This window comes from Cebidichthys violaceus, unplaced genomic scaffold (genome assembly GCF_023349555.1).
Source record: "Cebidichthys violaceus isolate CVI_PGR_0920_01 unplaced genomic scaffold, fCebVio1.0.p SCAF_23, whole genome shotgun sequence".
NCBI lineage: Eukaryota > Metazoa > Chordata > Actinopteri > Perciformes > Stichaeidae > Cebidichthys > Cebidichthys violaceus.
The window spans coordinates 3,960,989-3,975,839 of record NW_027176406.1 but is presented as its reverse complement, the minus strand read 5'-3'; the positions used below and the strand labels follow the sequence as shown (position 1 = coordinate 3,975,839).

At 39.8% G+C, this 14,851-nt stretch overlaps 1 protein-coding gene and 1 long non-coding RNA gene across 5 annotated transcripts in view; one reads left to right on the top strand and one right to left on the bottom strand.

The window, feature by feature from the left end:
* The window catches only part of LOC137878125 (uncharacterized), a 53,918-nt gene extending 44,973 nt beyond the window's left edge, over window positions 1-8,945 (bottom strand). The window contains exons 1-3 of the long non-coding RNA XR_011103591.1: window positions 8,821-8,945; window positions 7,403-7,491; window positions 4,679-4,805 (exon numbers count right to left, since the gene is read on the bottom strand). This is a non-coding gene — a long non-coding RNA (uncharacterized lncRNA). The remainder of the gene's footprint in view (window positions 1-4,678; window positions 4,806-7,402; window positions 7,492-8,820) is intronic.
* Window positions 8,946-9,105: 160 nt separating this feature from the next.
* On the top strand, window positions 9,106-13,854 carry tmem98 (transmembrane protein 98). Of its 4 annotated transcripts, none has more exons than XM_068718257.1 (7): window positions 9,106-9,237; window positions 10,994-11,232; window positions 12,032-12,199; window positions 12,868-12,901; window positions 12,990-13,105; window positions 13,200-13,259; window positions 13,626-13,854. In XM_068718257.1, exons 2-7 carry the CDS (start codon window positions 11,102-11,104, stop codon window positions 13,825-13,827), a joined length of 711 nt encoding a protein of 236 aa, XP_068574358.1. In that variant the 5' UTR covers window positions 9,106-9,237; window positions 10,994-11,101; the 3' UTR covers window positions 13,828-13,854. The 4 variants fall into 4 exon arrangements, with proteins under 4 accessions (XP_068574358.1, XP_068574359.1, XP_068574360.1 ...); XM_068718258.1 differs by lacking the exon at window positions 9,106-9,237 and adding an exon at window positions 10,199-10,299; XM_068718259.1 differs by lacking the exon at window positions 9,106-9,237 and adding an exon at window positions 10,357-10,463 and having other exon boundaries at window positions 12,068-12,199.
* Window positions 13,855-14,851: the final 997 nt, after the last annotated feature.

Here is a 14,851-nt window from a genome sequence, read left to right as displayed (position 1 = left end):
ACTTGGCAGATGGCAGTTTGTAGTTTTAGTTAGGGTTGAACGATTTCGAAAAAATATCTAAGTAAGTAAAGGGATTTTCATCTCCTAATTCAAAATGGTATTTTGACAAAATTAAACAAATATTAACAAATATTGCACCTCTTGTGTTTTATTGCACTGGGCCATACTGTGATTTTTCTAAAACTGTGCAGCACTAGTTTTAGTTATAGAAATATTTACACAGAGACTGAACTACTCCTAAAGCAGACACTCAATTTGGTCAGGAGGTAAATCTCAAGGGGCCAGAGCCAAAGGAATTTTTTATTTTCAAAAAACTCTGGTCAAAACATAAATAAAAACATATCAAAGTCAATAAATTATTGTAATCGTTTATCAAATATGACATCCCAAAATGTCAGCAGGCTCTTTAACTAGTATAAATATCAAACACATAAATAATTTTCTAAAGGTGAATGTGAAATGCCATGCTAGGCTGAACAAAACTAGTTAGTCGTTGTCCAAACGATTACAGTGGAAGGCGGAGTAAAAAGTCAGCCGTCATAGAGACAGCCGTCATAGAGACGGCAGAGACACATCATAGTGTAAATATGGGAATAATGGTACACATTTTCAGACGATCTCTTCCAGGAGGACGTTGTGTTGTCTGCCGTTCTCATGAAGTGACAGAAATAGTCGTGGAACAAATGAAAAAAAGAGAGCTAGAGAGGGACTCCTTTTCTCATTGCCACACAGCTGACCAATCACAGTGTGAAGGGAGGGTTAATGTTGGATTGTTTATTACAGAAATGGTTGTACACAGCCCCACTAATCTTATATTAGATATTTTTATTTTTGTTAGTACAACTGCATTTGCATTTTCCATTTTTGCCCCATCTTAACCCTTTACCTTTCACATTGCTTTAGTCTTTTCAGTCAGGAACATTTTGGTTATTACTACTTTATATCTGTAACACTGGAACTCCAGTCCGGAGATCTTTTTGGAAAGGAGGGAGTCAACTCTCTGTGTTGTGTTAATTCAGTCTAATTCTGCCATCTGCGTGAGAAGTCCATCCACTCCACCTTTCTGTATGAAAAGCTTCACGGCAGCAATGGATCAAGCAATTTACCTCCGATAAAGATAAAAGTGTCGGCTTTCTCACATCTTCTCGCTTTCCCTTCGGCTTTTGGATAGAATAAATTGCTTTAAGATTAGGCTCTAGGGAGGAAGCAATTTCTCAGCTCCACGGTGCAGCGATAAGAAATCGAGAGGTGAGTAATCCCGTAAATCAAATTTGATTCAATTAAACTAAATTAGAAATGTTGGGAGGAACAGAAAACTAGAGGCTATATCATCAGCAATGATAAGTGGATGGAGGATTACAGTCAGAAGGCAAAGAGAAATGCCTCTTGCAAACAGAGGAGGGTGAAGAATATGAATTTGTCATCTGTCAGTTTCCAGGTAAACTACTCTGTGCCACAAAAGGTAAAAGAAAACTTCTGGAGCAGCGGAAACATGCACAATGTACCAAGGAATAATAACAACAATTTGCTAATGGGTCAAAACAGTGGAAGGATGTTGTATCCGTTTGTTAACATTAAAACATGACTCCTGCCTGCAAGCCAGCATACTCATGTGAACTCAGCAGGAACAAAGCACAGAGGTGGAAAACACGCTCAAAACAGCCAGTGGCACCGTATGACGCTGAACAAAAGTTCATTTTCAGGGTGACTTCACTCTATAATTTTTCTGCCTTTAATAAAGAAATATGTAGGATATTCCAGAGCTGTGGCTGCTTGGTCTAGACCCAAAATATTCTAGCTCACAGGCACAGAATGCCCCCATGATAATGTTGAAGGGAAGCTCCATTGAGTCCCTCTATGTTCTAGTGCCGATTCCAAGAAGCTGACTCTGACAAGGAAATACCGTTGTGTGTAAGTGTATAGATATGAAATACATTTTCAGGTCGATCATAAAGGAACAACTTCTTTGCCACCATCATCAACTAAAAGCAAATAGGTTTGAATTATAAAGAATGAAAAAACTTCAAACTGTGCAGAAAGATTCAGGGTGCATAGAAACATCACACACATGGACTGTCACTCCAAATGCTTGTATATACTTGATTTCTAGATCTGATCAAATATTAGAGGAGTATAATCCCATTGTCACTAAACTGTAATCATATAAGACGTGACAAACCTCATTTTATGTATCGTGGATCTCAAATGATTGTATTGCTAAATGAACTAGACACAGAATCCACAAATACTAGGATGCAAGTACTCAGAAGCTCTAAGATAAGATAAGCTAGACGTTATTGTCCCGAAGGAAATTTGTCTTGGAAACATACAGTGTCTTCTGTTAAAACAATACAAAATAACATATTGCATCTAGCATACGACATCCTTTAATCTGCTGCAAAAGCAACAAAAGGAAAATGTTTGCCGTTTTTCTGTTTGCCTGCCAAGACAGGGATTTCAGCATCACAGAAGAGACTAGGACGAGCAAAATAAGGAAAGCAGAGCAAAATAAAGAAAGCAGAGCCATTTGGCTGAAAGCCTGCTGGATTCTTTGATTCTCAAGGACGTTTATTTGTCCTGTACTCCACTGCGTCCCCCCACCGTTTATCTGAGCCCACCCCACCCGGCACCATTGTATCGTTCTCAGTAGCAGAGAGCTTCCAGCAATTCTTGCTCAGCTGCTTATAAAATAGGAAGTCATGTAAGCCTTTGGAGCCACAGGGATTGGAGGTCCCTCAGGTAAAGCTGGGTACATTCAGAAAAACTAGAGTTTTGCTTTTGGACTTCTTCTTTTTTTCTGAGCCCCTTTCTGAAAGTCAAGAGACTTTTAAGTCGCTCTTCACAGAAAATTGGCTTTTTAAAATGTTGAAAGGCCAGAGAACCTTATGAGCATAACATGTTTTATGAAACAGGGTCATTAAATGTAAACTTTACCACAAGTGGCTCTTGAAATGTATGTAAAGATAAAAGTGTATTCACTGGCTGATCTATTCAGACTCATTCATTTATGAAAAATACCCGTGATTCAGTCCTACCCAGTCATAGTTTATGTCATTGGCTTCTTAAACAGATTATCAAACAAAGCTGTTCTGCTTGCTGTATTGTTGCCAGATGCAGAAAACTAACAATGAACAGAATATGTGAATGAATCTATTCACATTCTCATTTTAAGTGGCCCTTTCCACCATGGCCATCAGATACACTGTGCAAAGTGGAAAAAGAGATTTTCCATCTGACAATGTCTTCTCCTCTCCTCTGCACCAGGTAGGTGCACTAGGTTTGTCAAGGGAAGAATACAAAGACACTGTCATTGGATGGATTTCAGACTGTCTTCTTCTTCGTTATTTGTTTCCACAATAGAGGTGTTTTTTTCTTCTGTTCCACAAACCTTTTAGTGCCAAATAGTCTTGGGGTATACTGAGACTAAACGTGTGGAGCACGGACCAGTCAGCGTCCTGTGAGCAGCTACAGGTGAGGCTTAGGTGTGTGTGAGACACTGTTTGTTCTAAACAACAGTGCTGCTCCTGAAGAGGTTAGCGTAGATGCTGCAATAGCATCAGTTATATCAGAACCGCAGAGTATATTATAATTGTAATAGGAGCAAAGAATGTCACTGAAGGCTTTTCTTGAAGGAAAATATGTTGTTGCTCTTCTCCCAACTCTCTTTGGCAAGAGTTTGATTGACATCCAATCACCTGCCAAGTATTTTTTGAAAGTGCCTGCCCTTTTCTAAACAGCTTCCAATGACAGCTTCTCAGATGGTTCAGTGCAACACACCATCTGGTGGGTCAGGTTGGAACTGATGGCCCCTAAACTACCATTTTTGACATAATTTTACTGTATGAAGATAGACGTATTTTCTTATTGTGAACAATTGGACAAGGACATTTGGGGACTTGGTAGCTCTTTAACAAGTTTTGGGATAGTGAAAACTGGCGAAATGTGGGGTGCTATGCCAAATATGGGAAATCTAATAAATACATTTCGAGTCACTGTTACTTTTGTGAGTAGAACAAGAAATTGTAAGGAGAATTATACCAAATTTAGAGATTTGGGTTATCTAATAATCATTTGTAGGGACCCAAAAGACGTGGATCTGCCAAGTATTTATTTAGAAAATGGTTACTCTTATTAAGAACATTTTTCTGACATCGTGCCCTTCATCTCATCTCTTTCATTTCTGCCATTTCTGATGCCAATCTAGATCCAGGTCACAGTGGCTGCAGGCTGAGAGAGCCCAACTGTCTCCCCAGTCACATTGTGCAGCTCTTCCCCACGACCACACGTCACTGAACTCACACTACACTTGAATCGTTTGTCATTGAATTGTTAAGAAATTGGTTGACAATGGCACAGCCATTTGTGGCAGCCATACTGAGTCTTGTTTCTAGGAATGCATGCTCATTCAAGCTTAATGCAGCTGCATAAAATTGTTTTGTTACAAATCACAAGTTGTCAAACTGTAAATGTCAAACACAAAGCGGACAGGTGATGATTAGGTGATGATTCTTATGCAAAAAACACAAATCAATCAAATGTAGCGAGCCACAAAGAAACTACTCTCAGATCACTTCAGGTGGTGGTGGCGGCTTCTGAGTTTAAAACAAACCAAACTCAGAATCAAACATAGATTTCTTATACTTGTCTGTGTTTCTTGGGGTTTGTACTTTCATCTTACCTTTGCCTTGGACTCCATTTTTTGGAGTAATGCCTCTTCACCAACATTCATGGGTTGTCGGTCTTCTTCTGCTGCAGCATTTCTGGTACAGATGGTGTTGTCATGGTTTGCCTCCAGCTTCAGAGTGCTGATAAAACAGAGAAAACAAAACATCTTTTTTTTTTTTCTGAAATCTGGGAAGCATTACCACCCCCGCAAAACACATAAGATGGGCATAGAGAATACAATAGGGGGTACATGGGCTACGACAACAATTCTCTCTGCAGACTGGCCGGTAATATTTTCCAATATATTGTTGGAGGAGATGAAAACAATTTCTACATTTCTATTTCCAAGCAAATATGTTTTCAGTCGCTTGAAGTAAAGCCTGAACTCATGCAGGAAAATATGCATGAGAGAAGAAAAAAAAAGGGAAAAAAAACTGATTACATCTAAAGGCTGAACCCATCGCTTTAATATATAGCTTTTTGTTAAATAATTTAATCACAATCTTAGTCCTCAAAATAATGTGGAAATTGCAAAAGTTGATTGATTTCCTGCTTAAACGACCACAGGCTGAGGGAAGTATATTTGTGTAGCCTGCAACTCTGTCAACAACAAGCATCGAACACAAAGACTGTTGTCAAGCACCGACAGTGAAGAATGTTTCCCACTGTTTCTGATGAAGAGACGGCAAGAAATAGATAAATCATCAGAGTGCTGCTCCAGATCCACAGCTTCTCAAAGGCCACCCTCAGCCATCTGTTAAAGAAAGACCCCCCCTCCTTCACACACTTGTATGTGGAAACTCCTCTGCTGCATGCAGAGCTGCATGAGGCCACACATGCCATGAAAGGCCACTGGGACTGTAAACAAACCCACTTCCTTCCTCCACATTGATCTGTCATAATAGGCTGACAGTCCAAAGCTACGGTGATCCATATACCGATAACTAAGAATAAATATGTTCCTGTTTTATTTCTGTATAGTGTATAAGAGCAAATTACAAAGATATGAACTAACTCGGTCTGTCATGAATCCATCCATGATGCGAGGAGCATGTCTGGAATCATGGGGAATTAAATAAAGAGGAATTGTTGTGAAAGCATGCATCATTTACTACATCATGTCGACTGAAGCTCTCAGCAGCTGGCACACCAGTGTGTCTATCATAGTTTCTAGAGGAGACAACAGGTGGACATTTCTGTTATGATACAATCCATTGGCTTCAATTATAGCCAGTGGGCAAACATGCCAATATACTAATGGCTGCTTCTGTAAACCTGCAGTGAAACAACAGATTCAAGAGGTCACTTAAGAAAACTCTGCCTGTTTCCTAGGCCTCTTCTTCATTTACACGTAAATGTTTATTGGAACCCTTTAACTTACATATTACTGCAACTCCGTGGCAAGAATATATAGTGATTCTTTTTTTGTAATTGTGCACGTCATATTACGGCCGTAATCTGTCAATTAATTTCTCAATTTAAAAATAAATGCTTTTATTGTTGTCGTGAAAAGTAGTTGCAAAAGTCTGGTGCTTTTATTTTTTTGAATACATTTTCTATTGATTAATAATAACTTTATAATAGTAATATAGCTTATAACAATAATAAAGAGGTACAACAGCATCATGAAGCATTTTTGTTTATTTGTTCTATTATTATGTCTCTGGGTTGTTTATTTACTTTGTTTACTATATTAGTGAGAGCTTTGGTGATTAACATATATTGTTTTGATGTGTCTCCTTTACATTTCCCAGCAGTCTTAGCTGTTCATTCATGCTAATTATTGCTGGTCCAAACAATTGCTGCTGCCAAAAGTGTCAAACACATCACATACTGTGTGTCAGAGGACCTCTCTCCGTGGGAAAAACACTTTCATGACCTGTGTATTGGCTGATTTAGGTTACTGTTTTCTACAACATGGGAAATGATTTTTCTGAAAACTCAGTGTACTAAATAATGTAAAGACATTGCTCTACATCTTATTTTCTCCTGACAGCAACCTCAGCACCTTCAAAGACAGTTAATAGTTAATTTACAGCTTGACAAGTTCACTCTCAGGAGGAATCGACTGTTAACAGCTGATTAGCTCTGCTGCTGCTCAATACGGCAACTGGATAACACTCAGCTGCTGGTTAACTGGTGCCACAGCAACGTTCGCTGGCTGTTGATGAACAATAACAACTAAACGGGTGAGCAGAGCCCAGTAGTGGAGACTTAGTAAAGTTGTTTTTTTAAGATATAGATGTTGTATAACTCCAGTTACATGAGAAGAAAAACAACTAGCTGCCCTTAGGCAAGGTGATGAAAGGGTGGATGTCTGTGTGAGCAGCAAATACAGAAATAATTCATCACGCTGGTCATGGTGTTGAGTTGTCAAGGTGTTTCAGTGAAACTATGGGACTCTATACTTCTGTCCCCTAACCCAAGCTTGAGTTGTTAAATATATTTTTTACTCTGGGATCTATTCTTGTGCCGAGTGAAATTTCAAAGGCATGTTCCAGAATGCTGCACAGACGCACCTAATGATGTATCGCTGTGATTGGCAGGACTGCTCAAACGTTAACTGGCTTTTGCAGGCTCCGCGCTGAGGTACCCTGCTTTTATGCTGGATTCAGTCAGGGGATAATTATCTCTGCAGGTGGCGTGGATCTGCTCCAGCAAAGAGGAACACGCAGGGAAAAGTGGATTTAGGGCATCAATGAGAACAGGCACCAAACTGTGTATGCAAGGTTCATACCTGTTTAAAGTTGTATTCTGTGAATTCGTCCTGCATGTTTGTCATGGGAAGCAGCACCTCATCCATCTGTGGACTGATGGCGCAGCGCTCTGCAAAGTTAAAGGAACATCATATCAACACCAGGCTGATATATACTGAAACATCACTTGCATGCCAACCAAATCACATTCACTTCTTTTCACATCTAACCCTTATTGTTTGAATTTCTTCGATTAATATAGTTGTCAAAACAATTAAGGTCCATTTAGTTCTGGAGCTTTAGATTATATCAGCATCAGCTGATGCAATCTGCTCTGTTGACATGGAATTGTAGATGTAAACATGTCAATTTGATCAATTTATGAATTGTTTAAAGGACCAGTGTGTAGGCTTTAGTGGCTAGTAGTGGTGAGGTTGCGGATTGCAACCGCCTGAATGCCCCTCCGCTCATCACTCCCTCTCTGAGTGTGTCGGAGAACTACGGTGACCTTCAGGTTACATAAAAGCCAGTGTTTGGTTTGTCTGTTCTGGGCTTCTATGAAGGGCTCATTCTAAGCTAACAAAAACACAATTCTTAGTTTCAGGTCATGATACACTAATGAAAACATAGTTATGAATACTGTATTACAATCTATTTCTGCTAAAAGATTCCCCTAACTCCTACACACTGGTCTGTTTACAGCATCAGAAATTACATTTTGTATAAGTGGTGAAAGGTAGCCAAGTACTTTTACTCAAGCACTGCACTTAAGCATAATTTTAAGGTACTTGTACAGTACTCGAGTAATTTTCTTAATAATAATAATTTATACTACTCCACCTTAAGTCTACATTTCAGAGACAAATATTGCACTTTCTACTCATTTAGACCTTTAGTTATTGGTTACTTGGCAGATTTAGATTATCATTACAAAATATAAATCAAATAATAAATGATGATGTATTAGTGTATATTAAGCTACCTGACAGCACATTTGTTAAAATTAGCCCCATATTTACCAGATGCAAAAATCATTATGATTGATGATGATTTTTACTGATTTTTACTCTGTGGTTTTCGTATTTCTCCCATATCGGAGTACTTCTTACACCACTGCCTATAATATGATTTATTTAATTATATATCTCTCTGAATTCTTCTGCCCAAGAAGTCCTTTTACTTTAATACTGCAAGTACATTTAGCTGTTTTGTACTTAAGAAAACATTTTGAATGCAGTATTCCTACTTGTTACAGAGCGGTATTGCTGGTTTACTGAAGTATAAGATATGTGTAACGTTAACGTTACTTCTTCCACCACTGATCGTAGGAGTGACTTACACATCTCATATTTAACATTGACATTAGTTTGCTGATTTAGCATTACAATTTGCAACTAACTCCACGTGTACACGTAGCTTCAACACACGGCAGAAACATTCAAAATGGTCACGTCTTCACCTTCTGCCATACGTTGAGAACCAAGCACTATGGCGGTTAGCGCACGCCACCTAGCGTTAACTGTATCCACATGTGTGTTCATATCGGTTCATATTCGCATAACACTGTATCTTCAGCATTAACGAACATGGTAGCGAGAGCGCGCATTCCTCATGCAGCTCCAACACCGATCTCGAGAGGCGCGTCGACCCACGCACAGAAAAACCCTGGGGGGGGGGGGGGGGGGCGCACTGGGAGGTTTTATACGGAAAAGGAAGGAAAGTTTGATCATCGGTCACTCACCGACAGCTTCAGCTCAGCCGTGCGCGTTCACGCCCCAGATTTGGAGATGTCGGTGCCGTCTCCGCGCGCCTGCTGGCAGGGAGAAAAGTATTTTGTCTCCTAAAAGAAATCCAACGTTATGGAAAAAAAATTTCGGTAAGTAATCAATTGTTTTTGTGCTTCATTCAAATCAAAAGTGTTGGTGGTTTAACTTAAGAAATGATCAATAGACTTTTAGTAAAACTGACTTTAATGATTGTGATGTTACAATGCCGATACTATCTGTATTTGTGAAATAAAGCGAAAAACGTAATTGTGCGTTTGCGTTACTGCGCGCGCGCCTGTCTGTGTTCATTTTGATACTGAGGGAGACTAGGGAACATGGTGAGATATACAATTAAGTTGTACATGTTTTTATTCATTATCTGTTTTGTTTATCTCCGCCACATTGCAAGGTTTTTTTTATGTAAAATGTGACTCTGCAATGCACAGTAACTCTAGCTTTCAGATAAATGTAGTGGAGCGTATCTTAATAGCTCATCATATGTTTTTTGTGTAAAATCTTGTTGTGAAAAGTTATTTAAGCGTCAGATAAATGTAGTGACGTAAAAACTACAATATTTCCCCTCAAATGTTGTGAAGAAGAACTATAAAGTAGCAGAAAATAGACAAAAGCAAGAAAAAAGCAGTGAGTAAATGTGCTTAGTTACTTTCCACAACTTCACTACATGTGGTAAAGACTACCAGTATGATCTCAATCAGCATTAAGGCTTATACTTTAGGGGAATTTCCCCTAAAAAAAAAAAGTCCTTTTCTGTGTACTAAAATACCTCCAGTCGCTCCATTTGCCTTTGTAAGTGTTTTATTTTAGCAGAGGGATTTCTAGAAAAGAAAAGGGAGTCAAAGAGGCTTTGGGGCAGCATAGAGACAGGAGAAAGCTCTGTATGATACGGCGAGTGTAACACAAATTAATCTGATTAAAGAATTACAGCATTCCATGGCAGAATCTCACGTAATCATCTGGGCAAAAAATGCAGATTTACAATGTTGAAAGGTCAGCTGCCCTGTGGTCATGTAACAGAACACAAAACTATGTCTCTCTCTCTCTGCTTTATAGATGTCATGCCTAAACACAAATCAATTATTCTCGACTTTACCTAGAGAGCTGTCTGGTTAGCCAATGACAGCTTTCCTCCAGAGAGTTTACTCACATCCCAGGTAGGTGATCAGGTGGGGCAGGACGGGTTAATGATTGACTAGATTGGGCAGAGGGCAGGTACACTTTACACTCTCACAGAGAGGCTAAATGTGGGAACATGCCACCTAAATTAAACTGCAGATTATCCAAAAAGTACTTCAGCCGGGACTGAAAACATCAGATGGTAAGGGGTCAAAGTTCTTGAGAGTTTTGTTCCGGAGTTTATCTCTTTGTTCGAGGGTTTAGATGTGTGTGCATTGCTGTCAAAATCAAAGGAATGAGAAACAGGAAATCGTCCCACAGATTTTAAAGTGTTAGACTATGTGGTTGTTAAAGTTCAATAGAATCAATATAGTGTTTGTTGTTGATTGTGGTTCCCCTGAATCCGATTTAGCAATAGCAAACATACTGTTCTCATTATGCTGTGTGAAGTGCAAACAAAGAACAGGTGCACTTCAGCGTTCTGTGTATGGCTCCTCAGATAAAGATCAGTTTTATGTGAGTTGAAGGTGTGCCACATTTGGAAACAGTCAAAACACTGCTGATTGCACTGTATTATCCTCTCCATTAGCTCAGAGGTGCATTGTGTTTCAACCAAAGTGGAAATCGGGGAAATGTCTTGCAGAAATGTCATCAAGTACGGCAATAATTTCACTCTTCTCTGGTTTGATGTTGCCCAATCAGACTGAAACCACCAATTACTCTCCTCGACAGATGAGCAACCATTCATAATCGAGCTCGGACAATCAGCCGACCCTGATTAGGACTTTCTTCCTCTTCAACGAGTTGCTGCCTGCAGCCGCTGTGGGAGCCGGAGTCGCCATGGAGACAGTGGTGATTGTGGCCATTGGGGTGTTGGCCACCATTTTCCTGGCCTCCTTCGTCGCCCTGGTGGTGGTGTGCAGACACCGCTACTGCCACCCTCACCACCTGCTACACCCCTTCGACTCCAAGTCAGTGAATCAATACAAAGCCTCTTAATCTGTACCAGACTGTGTTTCAACTTCTATCAGAATTTAAGCTCCTAAAATGTAGTACAAAGTATAAAATGTTGGTTATTTTGGTCTTAGTTCACCTGTCAAGTTCCCTGCACAGCTGTTTGATAGCATTACTTTAAAAAAAAGTTTTGTTGAGTTTTATTAACTAGCAATAGTTCAGGTCTCTGAATCAGGGACTTTGCAGTTCATGGTTGGCGTCCTGACCTTTAAGCCACAGGGGAGCTCCATTTATGTACTACTCAACATCAGTTGGACTTCATTTACCTCAACAATTAATATCTTTTTGATGTTTTTTCCATTGCCTTTCCATCCCGTTGATGCCCTTTACACTGTGATTAGTTACTATATGTTCAATCAAAGGTTTCTAGGTTTGTTTTCATTTATTGTTATAAATTGTTCCCAATAAAAGGTCACAAATCATCTTAAATATTGATTTCCACAATTTACCAGGAAAAACATAGGGTATTATATATTAACATAGGGAATTAGGGTCCAACATATTGGACCCAAATTCATTCTCCCACGTCCCACCAAATGTGTATATGTACTCTGCTGCCTCCAAATTCACAATGAGTACAGCCGACTACGCAGGGCACATCCATTGTGAGCAGAGAGACACAGGACCCCTTTAGACTACAGGGCAACAACTAAACCTATCGCCACTAAAACCTGCTTTACTGGTGCAATCAATCAATCAATTCACCACAGCCAATCTAAATGTAATGGAACTGTGGCTTGCTGGTTGGTAATCCAGCCGTGCTTCCTCTGCTTTCCCTGTTCTGTTTTATAGACCCACAGTGGATCTGATTGGAGCCATGGAGACCCAGAGTGAGCAGTCTGAGCTGGAGCTGGATGACGTGGTCATCACCAACCCTCACATTGAGGCCATCCTGGAGAACGAGGACTGGATAGAGGACGCCTCGTACGTCTTACTGGTGCCACTATAGCATGACAAAAGTTTAAAGTTTCAGACGTTTAAGTGACCTCTCCTAATGCTACCACTAACTAAGTACATTTTCTCAAGTACTTTACTTAAGTATTTGCATTTTTTGATACTTTGTACTTCTACTCCACTACATTCATTTTTAAAGGAAAAATAGTACTCTTAATTGCTCTACATTTATTTGATAACTAAAGTTAATTTGAGCATTCAGATTAATAGTACAAAAATATAATCAACAAATGAAATATGGTGTACTATTAGAGGTTAAGATCAGGCTATTTATCTGCAGGGGGGAAATTCACAACTCAGCAGTGTATACGCATTGAGATAAAGTAATTAGTCCCACCTTTAACAGCTGTAACATTAAAGCAATGTACACAATAATGCATTAATTGATATAATCCAATAATATAATGTAGAGAATTTGGATAATGTATTGTGAAATTGAAGTGAAATTCAGTATAACAAGTATTTTTACTTTTGGTACCTAAACTTTAAGTATATTTCCATTCTAACCATTTTGTACTTTTTCTCAACATTTTGATTGCAAGACTTTTACTCTTAAAGTATTTCTACACTTTAGTATTGCTACTTAAACATCTGGGTACTTCTTCCTACTAATTCTGTGATTTATTTTTTCTCCACAGTGGATTGGTTTCTCACTGCATCTCAATCCTGAAGGTAACTGGATTTATTACTAGTGCCTTTCGTCCATTTTTGGTCTCTATTCTTACCCACTGATTCTGATACATATTACTTCCACACACAGATCTGCCACACTTTGACCGAAAAGCTGGTTGCCATGACAATGGGTTCAGGGGCAAAAGTCAAAGCACCGGCTAGCCTGAGTGACATCATCAGTGTGGCCAAACGCATCAGCCCCAGGTATAGTATAAGATCTAGACTCAACTCTCACCGACACATTGCTGACTCAGTCTAACCTGCTTCTGCACGTCCTCACTGTCCCGCCCCCTCGCAGGGTGGACGACGTGGTCAGGTCCATGTACCCTCCTCTGGATCCAATCCTCCTGGATGCCAGGTAATCACATTTGATGTCCCATCATTTAAGGGAGTTTTTTTTGTATGACTCTGATAGCTTAATCTAAAGAGCCTCTACTCTGATTGATCTGTACGAGCTGAGAGGAGCAACCACACAACTTGATTTATCCATAATGTATTCACCATCGATATATGCAGAGATAGTGACAGCAAGTGTGAAGTGGCACAGCAACTAAAAATTCATAATTTAATCAAATTGAATATAAAGTTTATGCAATCCTTTATGTGCTGTGATATTTCCATCAGCTCTTCAGCTCAATAGACCCTTTTTTATGCTTCATTTTAAAAGCTTTTTAGGGAATAAGTGCTTTAAATCGAATCCTTTTGTCCTTTCCTTTCTCCTCAGGGCCACCGCTCTCCTCCTTTCAGTCAGCCACCTGGTGCTGGTCACCCGCAACGCCTGTCACATGTCTGGCAGTATGGACTGGATCGACCAGTCGCTCAACGCGGCCGAAGATCACATGGTGGTTTTGCGCGAGGCGGCGCTGGCCTCGGAACCGGATCGAAGCATGCCTGGAGCTGACGTACAGAGAGAACAGGCCATCTAGACATTAAAAAAAAAAAAAAAAAAAAAAGATACTGACACGAAATACAATATGTCCATGTTATCCATGTGCTTCTGTACTCAGTTGACACTTAAAAAGCACATATTCTGCCAGACAGTGTTGAAAAAGCACACCTACCAAACTTATCATCCAGTCCAAATTTACAAGGACACCTCTGAACGCTGTGCTGATGGATGCAGGGACTTGACTCCGTCCCTCATTTTCACTTCTCACATAAAAAAAGAAACCTTGGAAATTGTTTCTTTATCATATTCTTACCAGAAAGTGCTTGAATTTACTCTGCATTCACTACAGCTACATAGTAAGTAGATGTCACACATTCAGACACAGGTGAGGTTTTTATGTGTGTAACCTGCAGCAGATCTAGACTTGGTCTGTTCAAACTGCCTGTGAGGGAGAGGTCTTGGAAATGTTTTTCTCATGTGCGCCATCACCCAGCGGTGTGCCTAAATCCAATCTCGCCAGCACTGCACAGTCACATGGAGGCTTAGTCAGCTAATCCATTCTGAGGAAAATAACATCCAGTTAGCCAGTGAACCCAAAGGGGTTCCAGCTCAGTGGACCAATGGAAGACTAACCGGACTTATTTACAATTTGTGGGGTCAGCGTGACTTGTGAATGTGCTAAAACATCCCTCAGATACTCTTACACACCGTTAGAAATAGCCGGTCTGTGAGATGAAACCATAGTTTTAGCCACATCAGCAGTAGAGTAAGACTTTTTTCCTGTTGAGTAATTCCCTTTTGTCTCATTGCTGCATTGTATTATGATAAATTGAGGCTGTTATCGATGGAGAAGCACCACTTTGGTCCACACTGAAGTATGTAAACGGCTACTCGATGGATTAGCACAAACATTTGGACAGACATTCATGGTTCCCAGAGGATGAATCCCATTGACTTTGGTGATCCCCTGCCCTTTCCTGAAGCGCCATCAGCAGGTCCACCATTGTGATTGAGTGTCTCAACAACTTTTGCCTAAAAAAATCGGCACAGATATTCATTTA

Bases quoted from the DNA above. Each gene is read 5' to 3' on its own strand.
- tmem98 (XM_068718257.1), top strand. From the start codon at position 11,102: ATGGAGACAGTGGTGATTGTGGCCATTGGGGTGTTGGCCACCATTTTC. The intron at 12,902-12,989 runs GTAACTGGATTT...TTCCACACACAG, and splicing joins ACTGCATCTCAATCCTGAAG to ATCTGCCACACTTTGACCGA. The intron at 13,260-13,625 runs GTAATCACATTT...CTTTCTCCTCAG, and splicing joins CCAATCCTCCTGGATGCCAG to GGCCACCGCTCTCCTCCTTT.